Source organism: Vulpes lagopus, chromosome 8 (genome assembly GCF_018345385.1).
Source record: "Vulpes lagopus strain Blue_001 chromosome 8, ASM1834538v1, whole genome shotgun sequence".
Lineage (NCBI taxonomy): Eukaryota > Metazoa > Chordata > Mammalia > Carnivora > Canidae > Vulpes > Vulpes lagopus.
Window position 1 is genome coordinate 120651408 of NC_054831.1, and position 26495 is coordinate 120677902.

Here is a 26495-nt window from a genome sequence, read left to right on the forward strand (position 1 = left end):
AACATTTAACTTTTCTAAAGGATAACCTTTGTCTCCTCCCACTAAAATGCGAATTACTAAGCATAAGAACTTTTTTCTGTTTTATTTGGTGTGTATCCCTAGTGTCCAAACAGTGCTTGGTAGATCATAGATGCTCAAGAAATATTTGTTGAGTGAATGAGTAAAATAAAGTAACAGACCTCACAGCATTGTTATGAAGGTCATATGAGGATGCTACAGCTCCAGGAAAAAAAAGTTACTAATATATTAAATTATCTATTAATCCAGATCCACCAATAACCTTATGTTACTAGAACAAATCAAATGAAAAGAAAAACACACACAAAACTTCTGCATTCTGACTGAATTTTTCTCTCCATTTAACCCAAAATAAGGAAGTTTAACTGTCTTAGAAATAACCATATCTAAACAGAAATGTCCCAATTATTAACTCTTTTACTTTTGTTAACAGTTAATCATAAGGAGAGGAACCCAAATTTTCAGTTCCCAGTCTTTTCCATGTAAGAGATTCAAGTTTAGATATTCAAGTTGCTAATGAAGATATTCAGGTTCACTGCAAACTAGCTCAGGGTTCAATGCAATAAAGAAACTAAAAAAGGTAATCACTTGGAATTAAAAAAATATTAAAGTTAAGCTTTTGTCAGTGACTGTTTCTAGAATAGGATACATACAATTAGTAATATCTTTTTTTTTTTTTTATGATAGTCACACAGATAGAGAGAGAGAGAGAGAGGCAGAGACATAGGCAGAGGGAGAAGCAGGCTCCATGCACCGGGAGCCCGACATGGGATTCGATCCTGGGTCTCCAGGATCGTGCCCTGGGCCAAAGGCAGGTGCTAAACCGCTGCGCCACCCAGGGATCCCTAATTAGTAATATCTTATGGAGGATGTTTAGTGGATAAAACGGTGGCTGGAAAAGCTCTAAAAAATCTTAACATTAAAATTTCTGCCTTCTAACTCAGCAACACTTCAGTGGCATTCCCAGCAAACTGCATAACCTGAAGATTCATGTGCCATGGAAGAAAAATCAGACAGGCTCAAAGTGACCACTTAGAAGCAAATGTCTGGACTCTTCAAAACTATCAATGTTATAAAATACTTTACAGATCTGGGAAAGTTCCAGGTCAAAAAAACTAAAGAGATGTACCAACTAAATGCAAAATATCACCATAGACTTTCTTTTGCTATAAAGAATATTACTGGGACAACTGATAAGGTCTATAGGTTATAGTATTATTTCAATGTTAATTTCCTGCTTTTAATAACTACATTATAGCTATATAAGAAAATTCCTAGTTTTTAGAATATTTTGGGGGTAAAGAGGTATCATGACTGCAACTTATTATTGGTGAAATAGGTGAAATTCATATAATATTAACCATTTTAAAGTATACAATTCAGTATATTTAATGTACAATTCAGTGGCATTTAATACGTTGACAATGTTGTACATCATCTCCATCTAGTTTCAAAACCTTTTCATCATTCCCACAGGAGACTCTATATCCAGAGCAGTCACTCCCTTATCGCCCTACACCCCAACCTTTGGCAACCACTAATCTGTTTTGTCTCTGTAGATCTACATATTCTGGATACTTCAATAAATGGAATCATGTATGACCTTTAAGATTTGGCTACTTTCGGGATCCCTGGGTGGCGCAGCGGTTTGGCGCCTGCCTTTGGCCCAGGGCGCGATCCTGGAGACTCGGGATCGAATCCCACATCGGGCTCCCGGTGCATGGAGCCTGCTTCTCCCTCTGCCTGTGTCTCTGCCTCTCTCTCTTTCTCTCTGTATGACTATCATAAATAAATAAAATTTAAAAAAAAAAAAAAAAAAAAAGATTTGGCTACTTTCACTTAATATAATATTTTCACTGTTCATCCATACAGTAGCATGTATAAGTATTTCCTCATTAAGGATAAGTAATATTCCACTCTATGTAGATACCACATTTTGCTTACTCATTATCCATTGATGGACATTGGGTTGTTTCTCCCTTTTGTCTATTGTGAATAGTGTTGCTGCGATGCAACTTTAAAATGGTTCAGAAAAAAAATCTGTATATATATATATATATATATATATATATATATATATATATATGAGTAATTGGATAGATAAACAGAAAAGACGACAAAGCAAATGTAGTAAAAATATTAACATTTGAGGAATCTTAGTAAAGGACATTCAGGAATTCTTTGTCGCAGTCTTTCAACTTTCTATTAAGTCTGGAATTATGTCAAAAATATTTTAAATTAATAATTGAAAAAAATTCCTGCCTTCTAAGGACACAGGAAACTAAGAACTCTCATTTACTGTTACTGGCAAACTGTTACGATCGGTGTCAAGGATGGCAGTTTGGCAATGTCTGGTAAAACATACCCTATAATCTAGTAATTCCACTTTTCGGTATACATCCTTAATCAAGTATTTTTTAAACTGTGGATCATGATCCATTGTGAAATCAGTTTAGTAGGTCAAAAACAGCATTTTAAAAAATGAAGTAGAATACAAATAGATCAGAGCATGTCCTTCATAGTAAAGACTAAGAATTGTTTTGTGAAATTTTCTTTTCAACTGAGATGAATTTCAAAAATCATATTGAGTAAGAAAAGCAAGTCACAAGTTAGCTATTCTGTAATTAAATTCAAATGTTCAAAAGGTAAAGCAACATTTTTAGGTATATATTCATAGGTAATAAAAACTATTTTAAAAATACAGTGAAAGCATTAAAACAAAATTTGGGACAGTTGTGACCTCTTGCAGGGAAAGGAGAGAAGATGCATTTATAAGGGGTACACCTATAGAATTTTTAAAAACTAATTTAAGTTATTTATCTGTATTTTTCAGAATACATAGAAGGTATAAGGATTTCTCTCTTTTTTTTTCTTTCTTTCCTTTTTTTTTGAAGGTATAAGGACTTGTTTTTGCTCTGCACCATTCCAGAAAGACACAGAGGGGCACAGCCACACTGAGTAGGGGAGCTCTCTCTTATTCAGAACCAGGGAATTAAGCTGGGAGGAGAGAGAGATACTGACAAACCTCCAAAAAAGACTCAAATGGATGGATGGGTCTGAGGGAAATTTCAGAAAAACAGACACAGCAATATTATCTACAGTATATAGGTATGGATAATATAAGAAAAAAACATAAAAACATGGACTGAATCACCCCCAAACTCATGAAAATAGATCTCTATGGCCAGGGAGAAAGGAAGATATGACTAGGAGGAAAACAAAAAAGACAAAACTTAGTCTCCATATTTTATTATATGTTTTTAATATGGAAACATCTTTCTAGTGAATATCTATTTCAATTTTATTTATTTTTTTAATGTTTTGCAGTGCTTTGTTTTTTTTAATTGAAATATTCTTTATATAGTCTGTATGCTTATTTGTATATCAGTTGCACATTTCTTAAAGTCTGTGTCTTATTTCAATTTTAGATATTCATTTTTTTAATTCTCTTTCTAGGAACTTACCTACAGGAACATATATATGCATGCACTTATATAAGTTATGTAAGTGAACTCAAACTTATATAAATGTTCACTGCAACCTTGTTTGTAATAGCAAACTATTGAGAATAACCCAAAATGTCCATCAAAAGGACTGCTTATATATATATATTGTGCTACAACTATGTAATCATTACAAAAATTCTTAAACAAAATAAATTTATATATGTTAGAATGAAGAATACTCCATTATGTTAAATTAAAATTATGTTATGTTAAATTATGTTAAATTAAAAATATTTAAATTATGTTAAATTTAAAATATTGGTTACATTTTTTATTAAATACATATAAAATATACCTATTAAATACATATTTATGTAAAATATGCATAGTAAGGTATAATATGCATATTAAACAAATATGTACTAAATGCATATTTATATTAAAATAATGTGCATATCTATGTACACTCAGAACATCTCTGGAAAGAACACAAGGAATTAAAGAATGGGGTAAAAGGGTGATTTACCTTGCATCTGATTCATCTATATCTTTTAATTTTATTCCATGTATATATAGGTGATATATATAAAGTTTAAAGAAACTTTTAACTATAGATAGCATAATACATACTGCATATATAATATAATGCAAATATATAATATATAACAATGTGCAGTAGTCCCCCCTTATCCATGGTAAACCATGATCTGGAAGCAGATAATCCTGCTGATATATAGTCAGAAGATCAATAGTAGCCTAAGACTAGGTTACAATGCCTGCATCATTCACCTCGCTTCATCTCATCACACAGGCATTTTTTAAAAAGATTTTATTTATTTATTCATGAGAGACACAAAGAGAGAGAGAGAGAGGCAGAGACATAGGCAGAGGGAGAAGCAGGTTCTATGCAGGGAGCCCAAAGAGGGACTCAATCCCTGGACCCCGGAATCATACCCTGAGCCGAAGGCAGATGCTCAACTGCTGAGCCACCCAGGCATCCCTTATCACAGAGGCATTTTATCACACATTATCATAGGAAGGGTGAGTACAGTACAATACAATATTTTGAGAGAGTAACCACATTCATATAATTTTATTACAGTATTTTGTTATAGTTGTTCTATTTTATTATTGTTGTTGTTAATCTCTTACTGTGCCTAATTTATAAATTAAACTTTATCAAAATACATATGTATAGGAAAAAACGATATATATAGGGTTTAATTCTATCTGCAATTTCAGGCATCTAACGGGAAACCTGGAATGTATCTCCTGTGGACATGGTGGGGGACAAGAATACTGTTTAGCATAATTCTATTTTTGAAAGCCAAAACATATATACCTAGAAAAAATCTTGTAGCTTATGTTAACTTAACAGTGATTGTATCTAGAGGATAGAATTTAGGGGACTTTTACTTTCTCCATGATATTTTTCCATAATGTTTAAATCTTTCACAATGGGTATATATTATGAGTGTGATGAAAAATATTTTTTTAAAAAAACAAACTCTTTGCAATACATAAGTGTTGAACTTCTCTTTGGCTTAATGTTTACATTCTCACTTCCTGTTTAAGTTTGTGCTATAGACAAGGTTTTCCTTTCATATGTTAAAGGAAGGTTTTTATGATTTTTGTAATTTTTTTTAATGACACAAGTTCTTTTTCTTAGCAAGATTTTTTTTCCATAGCCAGAGGGATAATCTACCAGATACCCTCCTCCACTCATTATATATTCTGTTTTAACTTTTCCTCCTAATCAATCTTCTTGTATAATCATTTGCTCCTGAGTAATATTGAGTATTAAAAGAATTTTCATTGAAAGGGACTTGGAGTTAACGTTTTTCTTGTTATGCCTCAAATATTCCAAAAATTTATTGTTCTGACTTCCATTTTATTCTTTCTTTTTCTTTCTTTCTTCCTTTTTTTTTTTTTTGCTTTGCATTTTAAAATAACATTTTATAGGCAAAGAACAAATATGGAGAGTTGCTAATACAAAGGAGTATTTTGTTTCCCTATCTCAAGGAATATAAATTATAAATAGTGTCTAAAGGAAAACATTTCACAACAGCAAGATTGTTTTTTTTTTATTATTATTTTTTTTTATTTATTTACGATAGTCACATAGAGAGAGAAGGAGAGGCAGAGACATAGGCAGAGGGAGAGGCAGGCTCCATGCACCGGGAGCCCGATGTGGGATTCGATCCCGGGTCTCCAGGATCGTGCCCTGGGCCAAAGGCAGGCGCTAAACCACTGCGCCACCCAGGGATCCCCAAGATTGTTTTCTTTTAAGGAACAAATGAAAAATAAAATTTGTTTTCAGGTAATAGAGTTAAAACTTACTAACCATGATGAATAATCTCTATTGCAGTTCCTAGAAGTTTCCTTAAAAATAAACTAAACTAAAAGGACATTTAGTTATAAATAGGAGAAAAAGAGTCTCCACTGCTTAGCTAGCCATTTGGGCCTAGAGCTACAAAATACTATTCTATACTTTATTTAACTTAGAAATATTTATCTCAGGACAGCAGTCTGAGCAGGAGGGTACAACAGTAATATATACTAGAAGGCTTGGAGCAGGAGAAAAACCACAATGTCAGAGGGCCATTGGCAAAAGAAGAACTGTTTGGAAGAAGACTTGAAAATGGACAAAAAGAACTACAGAGAGGAAAACATGAAGAAGGTTAGAATGCAATAGTCCAAAACAGTTTAAAAGGAACAGGACTAGGCAGCAAACTCCTTTGAGAATTAAATCCCATATCTTTTTTCTCTTCTCATCTTTGTTCTTCTCTAACTTGTTTTTCTCAACCATTCCAATCTTCCCCAATTTTGCCTAGTGGTGAAGAAAAAAAAAAATCAAGCTCTGACCTACATCTCAATTGTGTCCACCTCTGCTGTATCTTTCTATGATGGAATCTCCTCCTTCCAAGGGAAGGCTTTATCTCACTTTCAGAGCCACCTGCCATAGCCAGGATTCTAAAGTGACTCATAGCCAGAAAACGGGTGAAAATCCTCTGACCTACTAAAAGAAAGAAAGAACTATAAAAAGGGCTATATTCACTTACCACGAACCTGCTTCTTTATTTCTTTGGCAGAATCCAGCCACGTCTGTAAAAAGAAGAAAAAGCATTCAGAGCTCCAAAACACACAAACCACAGAGTACCAGAGCAGAATTACTGACCATCTTCGAATAAGAGCCTCCAGGTCAAACTACATTTCCGATATTCTCTGCATTAACTTCACAAAGCATAGTAAATCTGAGCAGAGAAGTAGGGGGCCAGACAGGCTTGAATCCTAGCTCCACTACTTCCTAGCTGAGTGATTTTAGACATCTCTGTATCTCAGTTTTCTCATCTACCAGAGGAAATTAAATTGCGATACTAATAGTAGGGCTTATCTCACAGACTTATTGTCAAGATTATAAATGAGTTCGTACACGTAAAGCTTTTAGTAAACAAAAAATGCTAAATAAGCATTTGCTATTTTTATCATTCTGTAAAGAACAGTAGAGATATAACCAAGATTAATAAACATCACCCCGATCTTATTTTTGCCTCTAACTCTGACCTCCAATCTCATTTAAGTTTTCTATGTCAACACAGCATCAGGTACATGTTTCATGCTCAGTTAATATTTACTGGATGAATGATTAAGTTGTTTTCCCTGACTACTCTTTCCCACACTAATCTCCTTTTACCATTCTCCAACTCCACTTAGAGTCTACACATCATTAGGGCAGGGTTCCTCAACTCACGGTGGACCGTGCAAAATAATGGCACTTAAAAAGAGCCTCACTATTAACATCTTCTGTAGGCTCCCTGGGAAATGTTTAAAGACAGAAATTTCTAAATTGTTTAAAGTATTTCTTTAAATATTTTATTTATTTATTCATGAGAGACACAGAGAGAGAGGCAGAGACATAAGCAGAGGGAGAAGCAGGCTCCCTATGGGGGGAGCCTGACGCGGGACTCCATCCCAGAACCCTGGGATGATGCCCTGAGCTAAAGGCAGACACTCAACTGCTGAGCCACCGAGGCACCCTTGTTTAAAGTATTGTCATTCATATAAGGACAGACAGAAAAGTACCTAAAATATAAGTGTATAGATCAATAACTTATCAAAGTGAACACATAAGTTTAACATTATCAGCACCCAGGAGCCCCTCTCCTACTTCCTCCCAATCCCTCTCCATTCTCTCCTCCAAAAGGATTAAAACTGGATTTTAGTGTTATTTAGAAAATACCTTCCTCTATAAACAAAGACAAAAGGTACAAGGTTACCATCCTATTTGCCCTGCCCAAGAAATGAATTTGAACACCACAGTCTTATATTTGATTATATACTACTTAAACTGTTGTATAAAAGTAGTCAACACAATAGACAATAAGCAGAGGAGTGAGGATTAATTTCCTTTTCTCTCCCCTTTCCCCACAATTAACACAAAAGAGTAACAATATGTGTTAAAATATACAACTTAATATAAAATTGTTCCTTAGAATAAAAACTAAACACACACTTGTTTAACCCTTGTCAGAAAGCCAATAACCCTCATTTCTCATTATGATTAAAGAACTTTAAGTTGCTGTAGGCCCAAAGGCAAAGGAAGACTTCAAAAGCACCAATTAATAAGTTTCATGTAACCTCTGAGAATCATCGTTTATACCATGCAATCCAAAACTCTTCACAAAGGCTACTTCTTACCACTTTGGAATAAAACATCTCTCACCATAATGAGGCAACTCTATACTTTCCACTATTTTTTAGACAAAGCTCCCAAGGTAACCTGAAGCTTTCAAGTTTCTTAAAGGGATTCTTCAGCCATTCTATGAATCTGGGGCAAGAATTACCACCAATTTGACATAAAGAGAGCAAACCCAGATTTGTGTCAATCACATGGGACTCCAGGGTATAAGTGACCTTACAGAACAAATTATTATTGCTTCTGTATCTAGACCTCCAAATCCAAATAAAAAACAATGTGTAAAAGATAAAAATCAATGTATACAAGAATAGGTATTTTTACGCTCAATTTAAATGATTCAATTCACAGCATTTTATTTAGCCAACAAATATTTGAGGAATGCCCTCATGTGCTAAGCACTACAGTTTCAAAAAAGGATTTAAAAATAGCACTTGTCTTCAAGGAGTTGTCGGTCTAATGAAAGAGGTAAATAGTGAACAATTGATTTGTTTGTTCTAGGTGTGAAAATGATGATGATAGCAATGTGTGAGAGAACACAGGGTATGAATACGGGGTGTTCTAGTAGCACAGGGGAGGTGCACCAGAATGGACTGGGGATAAGAGGCAGTTAGGAAATGTTCTCAAAAGAACTGTGTCTTCGTGGACAAACAAGAGTTAACCAGGCAAATAGAAGAGGAAGTCACAGGGTATAAGAGAACATGACACATCACAGTTGCTATATATAGGTGAGCATATCTGGAACACATAGGTGAGAAGGGGAGATACAGAATGGAAGAGAATGGTAAGAGATCATGGAAAACACTATTTCACAGTAAGAAACTTGGACTGTATCAGGTTTCAGGCAAGGGGGAAGCCACTGAAGGATTTAAAATAAAGGAGTGACATGAATTAAAGGAAGCAGGACTACAGAAAGGGAGACCAAATGAGAGGTTGTTGAGAATACCTGTAGTACAGGAAGAGAATAATGGTTATGGGTATAGACTTTGAAGTCAGTCTTGAGTTCGAGTCCTGTCTCAATCTCTCTACCATTTACTAGCTGTGTAACCTTATAGAAGATCATCAAAATCTCAATTTTCTCATATATAAAATTGGGATAAAACTACCCTCCTCAGGGTGCCTGGATGGCTCAGTCAGTTAAGCATCTGACTCTTGGTTTCAGCTCAGGTCATGATCTTGGGGTCTTGGAATCAAGTTCCATGCCAAGTTCCCTGCTCAGCATAGAGTCGGCTTGAGGATTCTTTCTTCCTCTGTCCCTCCCTCCACTCTTTTTCTCTCTAAAATAAATAAATGAATCTTTTTTTTTTTAACCTACTTTCCTGATAGAGTTTTTATGGATTATTTGATGTATATAAGAAGCACATAACCAGCACTCAATTAATTGTGCTAATACTGATGATAAAAAGGGCTTGAAAAAATGAAGTCTATGGGACAGAGAAGAAAGATATTTAGAAGCTAGGATGCCTGAGTAGATGGAATACACGGGAAGGATGACAAGAGTTGGTAAGGTATAAAGGCAAAGGATCATCCCCAATCTGCCCCATATAGACGATAGATGAAACCATGAAAAATAAAAATAAAAATCACAGTGAACACACAGTAGAGTGAAAAGAAAGAAACTCAAGATAGACCTTTGGGGGAACGCTTGCATTCAAGGCATGGGGAAAGGATGGAGAACTGAACAGTAAACTGAGATGGAATGACCAACACAGTAGGAGGAAAACAGGAGAGACTCTGGTATCCTAGTATCTCAAGAACAGAAAGCTTCAAGGATGGGTAGACAAGATCATCATTGCTGCTAAATGGACAAGTAACATAAGGATGAAAAACTCAGATTCTTCTTGCCAAGAGTAGTTTCATTAGAGTGATAAGGGTAGAAATCAAAATGCAGTGAGTCATTCTAAGCGCAGACATGGCACAGCTGAACTCTCATCCAGTACTGGTGGAGTGTCAACTTAGTAACACCACTGTGGAAAACTGTCTGATACTATCCTCTAAAGCTGAATAAATGTGTTCTCTATAACCCAGCAATTCCCTTTAGGAACACATCCAACAGAAATGTATATGACAAGATGTGCATTAGGGGCCCAAGCATGGCTCAATTTGATTAAGTGTCCGACTCCTGCTCTTGGCTCAGGTCATGATCTCAGGATTCGCACTGAGCATGGAGCCTGCTTGGGATTCTCTTTCCCTCGCCTCTGCCTTCCCCTCTCCCACTCTCTCTCTCTAAAGAGAAAAAAGATGTGCATTAAAAGACATGTACCAGAATGTTCCTTAACAGCAGTATTCTTAAAAGCCCAAACTATATACAAGCCAAACATCCATCAACAGTAGAATACATAAATCATGGTACAGTCAAACAATAAACTTTTAATACAGAAACGAGAATGAATGAACTACTGCTACTCACAACATGGATGAATCTCAAAAATACTGAACAAAATAAAAGCTAGATCTAAGAGAACATATATATGATTTCATTTTTACAACACAGTTTAAAAACAGGCAAAGCTAACTGATGGTGATAGATGTCAGGAACATATCTGTTAGTTTTAAAGAGTGGGATGGGAGTGGGATCCCTGGGTGGCGCAGAGGTTTGGCGCCTGCCTTTGGCCCAGGGCGCGATCCTGGAGACCCCGGATCGAATCCCACATCGGGCTCCCGGTGCATGGAGCCTGCTTCTTCCTCCGCCTGTGTCTCTGCCTCTCTCTCTCTCTCTCTCTCTCTCTCTCTGTGACTATCATAAATAAATAAAAATAAATAAATAAAAATTTTAAAAAAAAATAAAAGAGTGGGATGGGAAAAAAAAAAAAAAAGAGTGGGATGGGAGTAATGACTGTTTGGGGATGGAGGTAGTGACTGGAAGGTGGCCCAAAAGGGGATTCTGAAGTCCTGGTAATGTTTATTTTCTTAATCTTGGGAGTATTTACACAGATATGTTCACTTTATAAAATTCTTTGAAATATGCATGTATGATTTACATATTTTCCAGTGTTAGACTAATAGGCAGTGAGGAACTAGAGACAGTTATATGTAAACTAATTTCTCAAGAGAATTTTTTTTAAGGGGATTTCTGGGTGGCTCAGTGGTTCAATGCCTGCCTTCGGCCCAGGGCGTGATCCTGGAGATCCAGGATTGAGTCCCACATCAGGCTCCCTTCATGGAGCCTGCTTCTCCCTCTGCCTGTGTCTCTGCCATTCTCTCTCATGAATAAATAAATCTTTTTTAAAAATTTAAAAAATAAAAAATAAAGATTTTATTTATTTATTCATGAGAGACACAGCTAGAGGGAGAAGCAAGCTCCAGGCAGGAGGCTGGATGTAGGACTTGATCCCGGGCCCCCAGGATCATGCCCTCAGTCAAAGCCAGGCTCTAAACCACTGAGCTACTCAGGCATCCCAAGAGAACAGTTTTGAAGGAGAGGTGGAAGAGAAGGTTATAGCTAGAAGAAAGAGACAGGAATTAACTTATAAAACAACAAACTACTGAGGGGACAAAAGTTATAGAACTATTTCTTATTAGGGATCTTAAGATGCCCCCAAAATAGCAATTCTGGATAACTTCCCTTTCAGTTGCAAGGATTTCCTTTATTTTTTTTAAGGATTCTTTTTTTTTTTTTTAATTAAGGATTATTTCTTAAGGGTCCATTTTCCAATCATATCTTATTGACTTAAATTCATTAACATTTGATTTATTTAATAAATTAACCCTTTAAACAGAATTTAAGTTTGTGATTTTAAAAGGTATTAAAGGTATCTCACATTCCTTCTTGAGCTTAAAAAAAGTTTAAATGAAAGAAATGAACAACAGTAATAGCCTGATGTAGCTCTCTATTCATTCACCTGAAGAATTACAGGTCTTGCATGCACTCTCCTGCTTTAAACACCGTCTCACATGTTGTCCCTTTCACTTGGAAAACTCTCCCAATTTGTTCATCTGGAAGGTTCCTGACTATCTCTTATAATTCAGACCTTATGTTACCTTCTGCAGAAAACCCTTTCTATGTGGGTGCCTATCTTGCTGCTGTCCCCTCATCAGTCTGGGAGCTCCCTGAGCAAAGAGACTATGTCTTTTATAGCTCTGCCTAGCACAAGGCACATGCTGTCTACTCAATAAACATTTGACAAATAAATGAATAAAAAAAATGAAAAATGCTACTGAAATAAACTAGTATGCAGATGATGAAGTTTCAACTAAGGCAATGTCATTTAAGTAAGTAAAATGAATAGGAACTTTTCATATCTTTTGCAGCAATTTATAACCTTAGGTCATAAAGTTTTAAGAAAAAACTCTTAAGAAAGAACATGCCCTGAGTTGGCCATCAGCTACCTTTATCTGGAGGTCCTAAAACTCTGCACATACATATAAGTAACCTATATAAACCCTTGAATTTTGAGGTAAAAAAACTTATCTAGAAGCTCTACAAGTCTCTCTCTTCCTTAACCACTGTTTATGCTTCTATTAGTACACCGACTTCAAATCACTGCTCCAAGATGTTTATAGAAACTCTGTAGCACAGTAATTCTAGGTCTGACTCTTTTAAGTGTTAAAAAGCTACATTTAAATCCACTAGCCGGGCAGCCCGGGTGGCTCAGCGGTTTAGCACCGCCTTCAGCCCAGGTGGTGATCCTGGAGACGGGGGATACAATCCCACATCGGGCTCCCTGCATGGAGCTGGCTTCTCCCTCTGCCTGTGTCTCTGCCTCTCTCTCTCAATCCTCTCTGTGTGTTCTCATGAATAAATAAATAAAATCTTTAAAAATAAATAAATAAATAAATAAATAAATAAATAAATAAATCCACTAGCGATGTCAAACCAAATCTTCAGAGCAAAAGACAAGATCCCAAAAACAGCCTCTTATCCTGTAAGTATGTTTACAAAATTCATTTAGTCTTTCTGATTTATCAGACAATAAAGACACAATCATTACCAGTACTTGCCTTCAAAGCTACTCATGAATCAATTTAAAACAATGCATCCCTTCAGATGACTGTAAGTTAAATGCCTCACACTATTGACTTAATACTCACTCCAGTGGTGTTTGCTATTTGCCTTTTGCCAGGTGAAAGAAAGACCCTCCTGGCTAGGACTCATTGTCTATTTGGAGTTGAAAATTTGACTCCTAAGGTAAGAAAATTCATCAACACAGAAAATGGAAGAAAGAAGAAAGAAAACCATATACCATTGAATTGAATGAACTCCTCATTTAAAATTCTCATTATGTACCAAAATAGCTCAAGATTTGTCTAGGGAGGGAATTTGGAGAGGGGGTAGGAATTAATGTGGGTGACTTTTCTTCAAGGAAAAAAATCCTTGACTCATTCATAAACAGCTAAGCAAGAATAAAACATAGGGAACAACTATTTAACTCATATAACTTTGATTCATAGTGGTAATAAAAGTCTCATAGGGCTATAGAAGTTTGCTTCTGACTGCTTTTCCTCTTCTCTAGCCAGACTCAGTCTGGCAACAGGTCTGTTATTATGCAGTCAGTAGGAAAAGAGAGCAAGCAATCCATTCCATATGAGGAAAAAGTCAATTCAATTAACTTTCCTCTCTGCTAAAAATACCTGATTGTCTACAAACAAAATGCAAAGATCCAGAAGCTCATGAGAGCACTTACATATACAAAGGACAAATCTTCACTCACACACACACACACACACAAAAGACAACAGACTGGGAATGTTAAGAGGGTAGTCATCTCTGTTTCTATTACAGTTCACATTTTTCCCACAATTTGAGGAATGTTAAAAAGAAAACCATAAGCCTGAAATGGCGTCACTTAGGTGAAGGCCCCACTTACATGGTTGAAACCTAACTACAGTTTCAACCACTCAGAAATGTAACAAGTCAACATGGGAATTTCCTGGTCAGCACTAAGAAATTTACTAATAGATCCTTTCAGTTCCCCTTAGAGGGTGACCTTGCCTAAAACAGTGGATTCTTTGCTAAGAATTTCTTTTCCATTCCCTCTCTACCTTAAAAAACCTTTCCTTTCCTGTAGCCCTTCAGAGCTCCCCCCTAACTTGCTAGGTGGAATGCTGCCCAATTTATGAAACGGTTAATTATTAAGGCCAATTAGATATTTAAAATTTATAGGAACTAATTCTATAGGCAGGAAACAAAAACCAAGAGACAAAGATAAAACATAAAAATCAAGGAAGGAGGAATAAAAAGCTGCAGAAGAAAATCATTTAGGAGGAGCAGGAGGCAAGGAATTTTAGGAGGGAATGAACTGTGTAGCTGAGAGGAAGCCACTTTGCCTTTATATGCTTTAGTTTTCTCAGCTCTAAAATGAGGGAATTGAGCCCCAGGAGATTCCGTAGCTCTAGTGTCCTTTGTGTTTTCAGAATGACAGAAAATTTGAATAAATGATTAACAAACTTTAATGGCTTTACACATTTAATCATTTCATGAATCTCGTATACTACTAAAGAGAGTATCTGGAAATCTGGCTTACTGACAGTAGATATGTATAGGTAATGGTAACTAAAATAAAATTGAGTAGCATGACAGGTGGAACAAGTCCACCGTGTCTGTCTGAGGGCAGCTCAGCAGCTGCAGAAGCCACTGCAGGAGGGGCCTTCCACAGGTGCCCCCTCTACACTCCATACCAGGGATAAAATTTAGCAACAAGAAGGAAGCAGTTCACATAGCATCGGTGGACTGAGATTAAACCAAGACCCAGACCCTACAGCCCTATTCCCATCTGCCTGATAATCACCAGTGTTGCCTACTTCCCTCTGGGTTCCTGGGCCAGTATGATATTGGAACGAGATGCAGAGTCCATAGCTAGAGACACAGATCCTAGTTCCACTGGCAAGGAACCAGTAACTTAGGTTGGCGGCCCCCACCAGGGTTTACCTCAGAAACCAAGCCAGTTGGTTCTAGGGCCTGCAGACTTCTTGGGTGGGGGCTTCCTGCCCCGCCAGCAGCCCAACTCCAGCACCCACACCGCTGCTGGGACTGTGACAACGTCTTTTCTTACAGATCCAAGCTGGCCATGTACTGGCTGACACATGGCAGTGCCCACCCCTATCTGTGCCCTGATTGCCCCAAGGCCTTCTGCTACCCCTCCAAGCTTGCAACCCACGGCCACTCACACCATGCCACCAATGCCCACCCCAAACCTTGCTCATACTGCCTCAAGGCTTTGTCATTCCTCTCTAAATTGGCTGCACAAAGCCTATGTCACAACCCCCCATGGCACCAGGCAGCCAAACCACAGCCTGCTATCCCTTCTCCAAGTGGCAAATAGGCCTCTGACCAAAGACGAGTCCTGCTCCTTCACCAAAAGCAGCCAGTACCAAGCTGACAGGGCGAGCAGAGTGAGACCTCCCTTTCGCTCACACTCCCCTCTGCCACCCAGCCTGGGTCAATAAACAGGTGGCATGTCTAAGATGGGCTCTTCCAGATAACTGGAAGGAGACTGGCTCCACACTGGGCTCAAACTTACAAGGCTGAGGAACTCTTTCCTCATTTGTTTTGGAGAGGGAAAGATGTCGCCCACAGAGAGTTAGCACTGGGCCCCAAACCATGGACTTGGGGCTGTGGTTCCAAAGCAAGTCCCAACTCTGGTTTTTCTGTCTCATTCATATGGTAAAACTAAAAAGTCTGCTATCATTGTGGTTTGGTGAGGAGTGTGGGGAAACAGGGTCTCTCCGTATTGTTTTAAGTTAAATTGGTACATCCATTTTGGCCAGAAAAGAAAAAAGGAAGGGAGAAAGACAATATGATTCTACTAGCTTAATTCTACAATGGGAAGGTCATACAAAAGATCACGAATCAGAATGGCTTTGGCCTTCTCAAGAGCAACATTGGAAAAAAAAAAAAAAAGAGCAACATTGGAAGCCAGAAGACAATGGAGCAATACTATCAAAATTACGGTGGCAAATGATTTCAAGTGTAAAATTCTATACCCAACCAAACTAATAACCAAATGTGAGGGTAGGAGAAAGACATTTTTCAGACATCTAATGTCTCAAAAAGATTACGTCTCATGTGCCATTTCTCAGAAGCAGCAGCCCTCTATCAAAACACAAGGAAAAGCTAGGACAAAGGAAATAGGAGAAACGTCACAGAAATGAGGCAAATCAAATCCCTAGGATGAGGATGATGGTAAATACCAGGGATGGCGACAAAGAGACGATTCATCCATACTGAACAAGTATGACTCAAGAGATAGCAAATCGAAGAAGGACTGTCATCACCAAGATGACTTTTGCTACTGTATTGGCCCTTTAACTTGACAATGCTAAGGTAAGTCTTCCCAAAATTCATTTTTGTTCAAGATTTGCTTGGCAAGTTACTGTTTTCCCTTCTATGCCCTACTTCCTGGATCAGCTTAAAGACCCTCAATTTTAACCCAAAGAAAAAGTCTGCTTTGATCTATTTCTGAGAGCTAGGTTGGTCACAGTAAATTTAGAAGCAAAAAATATCGAACACCTCATTGCCTCTGACCATGTTCCTGTTGGATATCCTATATGAACGTGGACCCTACTACAGACCTGTCAAATGCCCTGAATATGATAAGCCCTATGTTTCCCAGAATTCACTTGCCCACTGACTTCCCCAAAAGGGACTCTTATAAACTCTCAGGGAAATTGAAACTAGATTATGATTCTGAAACAACAGCTTTTTCTCTCAGAAATATTTTTATCTAAGAGGGATAATAATGACTTCTTTTATATAGCTGGGTTAGTACTTTGCTATTCAGCTTTTATATTAGCCATTTTTGATATCACTTTACACATAAATATATAAATGAATGTAAATAAAACAATTTAACATTTGCTTCTTAATATTTTAAAAAGTATTATAAAGGAAATAAAACCTGCTGACAGGACAAGTATGGATGACACCAAGAATGGTTAAAAGTTTTTGTAGCAATGTAGGCCCTAGAAGCTCAACTGCAAATGGAAAGGAATTTCCTCTGCTGAATGTCTTTAGATGAGCTAACTTCTTGAAATTTAACTATACATGGTTCATTGAAAAATTATTTCCAGTTATATTAAATAAGGAAGTATTCAGTGACTTTACTGATATGCCAAATTCAAGCATTCTCAAACATCCTCAAATCAACTTTGGATTCTTTCTTTCTTTCTTTCTTTCTTTCTTTCTTTCTTTCTTTCTTTCTTTCTTTCTTTCTTTTTCTCTTTCTTTCTTTCTTTCTTTCTTTCTTCCTTTCTTCCTTTCTTCCTTTCTTCCTTTCTTTCTTTCTTTCTTTCTGACCCACAATGTTAAAACATTGAACTTTATTCACTGAGCTTGTATAACATGAAATACTTTTCAGCGTATTTTCCTTGATCCATGGAAGAATTTTCCTAGCTCACAGCTGCTGAATGTTATTCACTATAATTCTGGGGGGGTATTTAGTTTTTTAATTACTTTATATCTTCCCTTATTAATGAAACTTAGATGCTTCAGTGCAAGTTGGTTTGAGCTTTTAAGAACAAAGAGTCCTTTAAGAATAATATTAACTTAGTGCTGGTAGACATAGCTCTTCTGCTTGAAACAACAATCACTCACACAGGAGGACAAACTGTTGCAAACTACTAGGTAACTACTAGTCCATTTTACAAATAGATTCTATTTAGGCAAAGAGCCAAGTCCATGTCTTCTAGCTTGCATTACCTAGCTCAAATAATCCAATCTATAGAGCCTGCAGTTGTTAAAGGCTGCTGTCCCTCAACTTTTCTTAATAAGTATAAATTACCTTGGAGAAAGAAAGAACCAACAAAAACGGCTTTTTTTTTTTTTTCAACAAAAACGGCTTTAAATACATTGTATACAAAACTCTCTCTCCATGATGTGGTCCCTGTGTAGCTCTCCAGGTTTATTTCTCATTCTGTTCCTCACTACCTATGTTTAACCAGGCTCCTGGTTCCTCCAATGCCACTCTCTCAATTCTGGGCCCTTATACAAGTCATTATCTTTCTGCTTCACTTGCCCATTTAATCTTTCAGTTCTTGGCTCAGGCGTCACCTTCCCAGAGAAGACTTCCCTGGCCATACCCTGTCATTGCATCTTGTATTTCCTTTTGCATAACACTCGTCACACTAAACCATAAGTTCTAGAGGGCAGGGACCATGTCTATCTTATTCACAGCCCTATCTCTATCATCTAGGATAGCACCCGCAAAGACTTATGGAACTAGACTGAAGCTTTTTTTCATCATTAGATTTTAAGCTGTCTATAATTTTCAGTAAAGTGGCCTAGGAAATAATTCAAGTTCCCTGAAGTAAATACCTGACTTTTAACCTTTCCCTCCTCCTCCATGTTCTCATATCTTCTTTTACTTCTTTCAAAAGTTAACTACTAACTTCCTTTTGGGCTGGAAGAAAATGTCAGATTCATTGTAGGACTTTTCAATAATATTGGAACTTTATTCTCCTTTATAATATTACTCTCAAATTTTAAATATATATAATTATCCTATAATTATAATATTGATAGATCATCCATTCAACAAATATCTATTATGAATCTGTTAGATACAATACTAATTGCATAATATATGAAGTTATTGGTATCTACTTGCTAATCAGGACATCATAGCTCTGTACATCCCCTATCCTTTAAAAAGATAGTACAGTACATTTTTTCTCTCAATGATGAAAGAACAGAAATGGTCTTTTCTTTAAAATGTTTGCTCTAGAGGAAAATCTGAGAAACAAGAATAAGCAAGAATAACTCTTAAGTACACTGTGCCTTGGAGAGGCAGGCATAAATACACTCTTAACAACAATAAAAGAATCAAAACAAGTATTTTGTGGGGTTTTTTTTTAAGATTGTATTTATTTATTCATGATAGAGAGAGAGAGAGAGAGAGGCAGAGACACAGGCAGAGGGAGAAGCAGGCTCCATGCAGGGAGCCTGATGTGAGACTTGATCTTGGGACTCCAAGATCACACCCTGGGCCAAAGGCAGGCACCAAACCGCTGAGCCACCCAGGGATCCCCAAAACAAGTATTTTGACAAGCAGTCTCCTCACCTTAGAGGCTCCATTATCCCAAATGGCTAGACCAAAGTAGTCCTCTTCCAAAAGATTGAGGTGCTCACACACTCGTTTAAGCAAATCTTGTCCCTTAGCATGTTTCTGCAAAGACAAATATTTTGAGGTTACCTCTTATTTCTGTATTTATCACCAAATAAGATAAAACATCACTTCCCTATTTCTTCTTTTATCCTTTGTTACCACCACTTTCAGATGGTTTATACAGCATAAGTAGAACAATGTGGGTTATAAAAAAAAATCCTGTTTCTTAATTTGTCAGTTTAAATATGCAACACACTTACAGTGGTTTAGAAATAGTGCTAGAATTCAAAGCAAAATTTTACCTTCTCTTCATCAACCCTTCCCTACTTCCATCTTAAACATCATATTCTTTCTTTTTTTGTGCAGTATTTCCTGAAGTTTGCTATGGGCTGTTGTCATCATGACCACCTAAGTTCACTGAATCTAATGTCAACATTGACGGTTAATAGCAACAATGGAAGTCATTAGACTTTCTACCGTTCTTAGATCAAATGTTCCAAGAGGATGAGCAATGTCTCAACTCCCTGCTGAAAAATACATAAAGTTTAGATGCCCTACAGATGTTACCTATTGCAGTAGCTTTTTCAGTTGTGTTACAAATCATTTTCTTAAGGTTTCTTTACCTATAAAAGCAAACCACTGCCAAATTTGGGTATTAATATTCCTAGTTAGCCTAACTTAAAAGCTAAGATGTATAGTCAAAAAGTCCTGGCTCCTTCATTTACAAGCTAAACAATCTAGGTCATTTTGTTTAATAATTCTGAACATTAGCTTTCTCATATGTAAAATGGTAAGAATATTTATATCTACCCTAACTATGCACTGGAATTATTGAAAAAACTCAAACATACTAATGAGAAATATATTTTTTAAATGCTTCAAAAAATTAGAAATAATTTTTTGATACACAACATGTCTTCTCAATGAGCAGTTATTTTTAATTACTGTTAGTAATTCATATAGATGTTAATTTATTTCCACACTTAACCCATCTTTAGTAATCATTTTTTTCATTTATTCTTTTTTATGTTTTGACTCCAAATAACAGAAATGATTTGAGAATTCTTCATAAAGGTCCCTACTCCCTTATTTATAATTCCAAAATCCAGAAGCTCTAAAGTAAAATTTTGGGCTTTTTTTCGGGGGGGGGGGGGCGTTTCCAAAGTTCTTAAGTGTTATGAGGCTATATATGATCTTTATGTACCCATCTTAGAATGAATCTTGGGGGCACCTGGGTGGCTCAGTTGGTTAAGCATCTGCCTTGGGCTCAGTCATAATCTCAGGGTCCTAGGATCAAGCCCTGAGCAGGGCTCCTTGCCCAGCAGTCTGCTTCTCCCTCTGCCCCATTCCTATTCGTGTTCTCTCTCTCAAATAAATAAAGTCTCTAAGAAAAAAAAAAAAAAATGAATCTTGGTACTGCCACATACCCTACTGGGTGTGTTATTAAATATGCAGCATAAGTACTTACTGCCTTTCTAAAATCCAAAATATTCTGAATTCTGAAACATATCTGCCTCCAAATGTTTCAGGTACAAAGAACCCATATCTGGATCTTGGTCTAAATGGGAAGAATGTGTAGAATAGCTTTTCCCTTCTCTCAACTAGCTAGTGGTGAGAGGCAGAAAGAGTAGACCAGAAGTCTCTAGTTACCAGGTATAGCAGCTATTTTCAAAGTGCAATAGTGTATTTTTCTTGACTTCTTGTTTAAAACTTGGAGAGGGAATGTCTATTAATAGATATAGTGTGATATTTCCGGCTATTAGTGCTTTGATATATTTGCATTTGCATATAAATAATTCAATTCATAATTATATACCTAAAATACAAGTATATGTGAATTATATGTTTTACAATGAAGGCTACAATTAGTTATAATAACAATAATTGCTTTATATCAAGCATATCATAATTGATAATTACTGCTCTAGTTAAGAAAATGGTTAGTAGATTTTTAAGGATTTTAAGTTGCCTTGAAGCAGCAAAAGAATAACCAAGTAACTGACATTTTTCTTCAATCCTGACTCAGTTACTTATTTTTTCAGAAAATAATAGAGTATTTTAAGAAATGGCATTATTTGCTTTAAATTTTTTATATACTACTTCATAGGGCTAAAGAAATACATTGAACAAACCAAGGCTTACTCAGGTTTAGATCTGGGACAGCAGAAATTACCACATTTTTTGACAGATATGATTATGGGGATAGCTAGAACTAATATCAGAAATTGAGGCTGCCTGGCAGGTCACTCTATAAATAACAAACCAAGTTGTGTTTAAACAAAATTGTTTTGGATTATAAAAGTAACACATGCTCCATTCACAAGATTTGGTAGATACAGAAAAAACTGGAGAAGAAAATAGGACTCATTCATCATCCTTCCAGACCTCTGTTTCCAGAAAATCACTATTAACATTTCCACAGAAATAGTCACTGACACTACTTACTCAACCTTACATAAAGCAATTTGTAAGAGTTCTGACTACAGAAATTAAAATGCACTCACCTCCACAACACATTCATAAACTGTATCATCCAACAAAGAAACCTTGCAGTGCATGTTTCTGTGTCTTCTGATTGATTTCTGGGAAGCTTTTAATTCTCTTTCTGCTTTTGACTCAGGACTTTCTTCTTTTACTTCTATTTTACAGCACTCTTCAAGTCCTCCTCCTTCCTTAGTTTCAAAATCTGGATCTTCTCTGTGTTCTTCCTGAGCAGGCTACATATCCATGACATCAAGTCAGGAATAAGGACATTTCACAAAATATGCTATATACATTTTTTTTTAAAGATTTATTTATTTTTTTTTTTTTTAGATTTTATTTATTTATTCATGAGAGACACACACAGAGAGAGAGAGGCAGAGACACAGGCAGAAGGAGAAGCAGGCTCCATGCAGAGAGCCCAATGTGGGACTCGATCCCTAGTCAACCTAAGCTGAAGTCAGAAGCTCAACCACTGAGCCACCCAGGTGCCCCCTGCTGTATACATTTTTATTTATTTTTGTTTTTTTTAAATATTTTTTGTATACATTTTTAATAACCATAATAATTCTACCAATAAACGCAGTGAAGAAGAAAACTGTTAAAAACAAATTGTAAGTGAAGGGCACTTGGGTGGCTCAGTCAGTTGGTTAAGCATCTGCCTTTGGCTCAGGTCATGACCTAGCCCAGCACTGCCACTCGCCTCCCTGCTCAGCAAGGAGTTTGCTTCTCTTCTATACTCCCCTCCCCTTCCCACCAGGGCCTTGCTCATTCTCTCACTCTCTCACTCTCAAATAAATAAAATCTTTAAAAAAAAGTGATATTAAGATTAAATAAATTATTTATCTATAAAAGATATTATGATCTCCTAAAACATCTATATTCTATGCTATCCTTGAAATTTCTCAGGTAGAATCCTATCTTTCAAATCAATAAATGAAGGTTTCAGGTCAACTAGAAGACACCAATCTATTACTCTCAGCATTATATATTCTTCCTGACTATGCGATTATATATTATTATTTTTTAAAGATTTTATTTATTCCTTCATGAGATACATAGAGAGAGAGGCAGAGACACAGGCAGAGGGAGGAGAAGCAGGCTCCATGCAGGGAGCCCAATATAGGACTCGATCCTGAGAATCCAGGATCAGGCCCTGAGCTAAAGGCTGACGCTCAACCGCTGAGCCACCCAGGCATCCCAACGATTATATATTATTAAAGTTTATCAAAACCTTACCACCTCTGCCCCAAGCTCTTCAATTTTAGCAAGGTAGCTTTATGAGTTGCAAATGAGATGTGGTTTATCACATATTCTAAATCTTGTGAATGGATAAGAGGGATTCCTGGGACCAATTTAGAGCATAAAGCAACATATAAACTAGGCTAATAACGGTAACTGCCAGTTAACTCCTTTCTAACACTTATCAATCACGCTCAATGTGAAGTAGATTCAAAGAAGCAAGAGACATTGAAATCTGGGTTTCCTAGGGTTCTCATGAAGTCACCCCAAAGTTATAGAGGTAAATGAAACATTGTGGTACATACTTTCTTACTTCCAATATAATAAAACTGCTGAAAGATTCTTAACTAAACCTCACTAATTCTTTCTTTCAGAATACATGGTTGACATAAAGGAAAAAGGACTTAATTATTTGGCTCCTGCCTTAGATATTGGAGGTGGTCTAAAAGGCTCCTTCTCATCCTTCATGATCCTTTTAAATGTGACCTCTTTAGAGAGGCCTTCAATTGGTTATCCTATCTATCCTATCCTCACTCTGCTATTCATGTCAGTACCCTGTTTATTGCCTTCATAACATTTATAATAAATAATTATTTTATATTTACTACTTTTCTGTCTATTCCCTTAGACTATAAAGTCATCAAGAGTAAGGATTATGTTTCTTTTATAACAACAACAATACTGTATAACAATTAAAATGGACCAGTTATTATTCTAAAAGCATTATTTATATGAACTCACTCTATCCTCATAATAAGCCTGTGGGGAGGAGACTAATATTATCCCCATTTGACAGAAAAGAAACAGAGACCAGAGCTGTAGCAAATTTTTCTAGATATATCTTCTGAGGCAAAGGAAACAAAAGCAAAAATAACTATTGGGACTACATCAAAATAAAAACCTTCTGCACAGCCAAGGGAAAAAAAAAAATCAACAAAACTAAAACATAAACTACTGAATGGAGGAAGATTTTTGCAAATGACATATCCGATTAAAGGTTAGCATTAAAATTTTACATAACACCAAAACCCACAAATAATCCACTTTAAAAATGGTCAGAGGGCAGCCCCAGTGGCACAGCAGTTTAGTGCCGCCTGCAGCCCGGGGTGTGATCCTGGAGACCCAGGATCCCGTCCCGCATCGGGCTTCCTGCATGGAGCCTACTTCTCCCTCTGCCTGTGTCTCTGCCTCTCTCTTCGCTCTCCCTGAATGAATAAATAAATAAATCTTTAAAAACAATAAAAATGGTCAGAAAACATGATCAGACATTTCTCCAAAGACCACCTCCAGATGGCCAAAAGACACATGAAAAGATGCTCAACATCACTCATCAAGGAAATGTAAATCAAAACCACAATGTGGTATCACTTCACACCTATCAGAATGGCTAAAAAAAACATGGGGTACCTTGGCTGGCTCAGTTGGTGAAGCATATGACTCTTAATCTGTGGGTTGTGAGTTCAAACTCCACATTGGGTATAGGGATTACTTAAAATTAAATCTTTAAAATAAAAAACACAAGAAACAAAAAGCATTGATGAGGAGGTGGAGAAAAAGGAACCTTCATGCAGTGATGGTGGGAATGCAAACCAGTGCAGCCACTACAGAAAACAGTATGGAGGTTTCTCAAAAAGTTAAAATTACACTATGATACAGTAATTGCACTACTGGGTATTTACTCAAACCCCTATATTTACTGTATGAACCCCTATATTTACTGTAGCATTATCTACAATAGCCAAATTATGGAAGCAGCCCAAGTGTCCATGGATAAAGAAGATGTGGTATATATCTACAATGGAATATTATTTAGTCATAAAAAAGAATGAAATGAAACCCTGGCATTTGCAACAACATGGACAGATCTAGAGAATACAGTGTTAAGTCAGTCAGAGAAAAACAAATGCCATATGATTTCACGTATATGTGGAATTTAAGAAACAAAACAAAGGGAAAAGAAAAAGAGAGACAAACCAAAAAAATAGACTTTTATGGTCTATAGACAGATGGTTCGTGGGGATGGAGAATGGGGGAAATAGAGGAAGGTGGATTAAGAGCACACTTATTTTGATGAGCACTAACATATGGAATTGCTGAATCATTATATTATATACCTCAAACTAATATAACACTGATGTTAACTATACTGGAATTAAAATAAAATTTATAAAAAAGAAAATAAGTTTATGATATGAAAAAATAAAATTAAAAAAATAACTCAATTACCAAAAAAAAAAAAAAGTGAAGGGGATCAATAACACTTTTGATAATGAGCACTGAGTAATGTGCGGAACTGTCAATTCACTATATCTGAAACTGATATAGCACTGTATTGTAACTATACTGCATTAAAGTTAGAAAAGAAAAGAAAAGAAAAGAAAAGAAAAGAAAAGAAAAGAAAAGAAACTGAAGCCCGAGAAGTTAAAGTAACTCATACAGCATCATTCAGTTAATAAGTTACATACCAGTCTGGCTCCAGAATTCATGATCTTAAACCTCTCTGTCATACTGTACTTTTTATTTACTAATGATATCCAGCTTGGGGCCTGGCATACACAGTAGGTTTTCAGGAAGTATTTGTTGAATGAATAAATAACATTAAAAACAGATACATGGCTTCCAAAAAATCCAAGGTACCCTACATGAAGACTGGTACAGTCCTATAATGCAAACTTACTTTTAAAAAATCTGGATGGAAAAGGACCACTCAAGTGAAACTCTACCACACAAACAGAAATATGGTTAAACAAATAAACGTTTACCTACAAGGTTCTGATCCACGAGGTTTTGATTATAAATACTAGCATCTAAAAAGCTCAAAAGAGTTTTCTCCTTTAAGCAATATCTCCTTGAAATTTATTATTACTAACTTTCTTTTTCTTTATACATAAACACTTGCATATAGTTTATCATTATTCTGATTTAATAAAGTTTCAATGAATGAGACTTTAGTTAAATCTAAAATTAACTTTGTCCGTCATCATCTGTTTTAACTTCAGTACAAATGCTATGATTTTTAGATAAAATAGACTAGCCCTGATTCAAATGCTAACTAAAACAAAATATAAATTTTTCCCTACATAAAGCAGAGGAGAAAAATGGCAGTTAAAAACCTCCCCAAAGTACAAGGTTTCCTGAAAGATAATGTAAATTTAACTCTTGGTATTTCTAAAATAAAATTAAATTCATGATATTAAAATACATAGGGTTTTGGGATCCCTGGGTGGCGCAGCGGTTTGGCGCCTGCCTTTGGCCCAGGGCGCGATCCTAGAGACCCGGGATCGAATCCCACGTCGGGCTCCTGGTGCATGGAGCCTGCTTCTCCCTCTGCCTGTGTCTCTGCCTCTCTCTGTCTCTCTGTGACTATCATAAATAAATAAAAAGATTTAAAAAATATATATTAAAAAAAAATACATAGGGTTTCTTTGCCTTTACTGTTCATGTTGATAAACTGAGTAATAATAACTAACATTTAATGAGTGGCAAGCAATATCTTAAGAGCATTCCATGTTTATCTTGTCTAATCCTCATAATAGCCAAAGGAGGTGAATTTTATCTTTATTGCACAGA

General features: G+C 36.3%; 1 protein-coding gene across 22 annotated transcripts in view; it reads right to left on the minus strand.

Moving 5' to 3' along the window:
- The window catches only part of EPB41 (erythrocyte membrane protein band 4.1), a 200403-nt gene that overhangs the window by 83661 nt on the left and 90247 nt on the right, over window positions 1-26495 (minus strand). For all 22 annotated transcript variants that reach the window (XR_005989276.1, XM_041764995.1, XM_041764989.1 and 19 more), the window contains 3 exons: window positions 21707-21919; window positions 19158-19262; window positions 6527-6569 (listed from right to left, as the gene is read on the minus strand). Coding sequence is in view for 21 of the 22 variants with exons in the window: in XM_041764989.1 (XP_041620923.1) it covers window positions 6527-6569; window positions 19158-19262; window positions 21707-21919 (361 nt within the window). In the remaining variant the exon portion in view is untranslated. The remainder of the gene's footprint in view (window positions 1-6526; window positions 6570-19157; window positions 19263-21706; window positions 21920-26495) is intronic.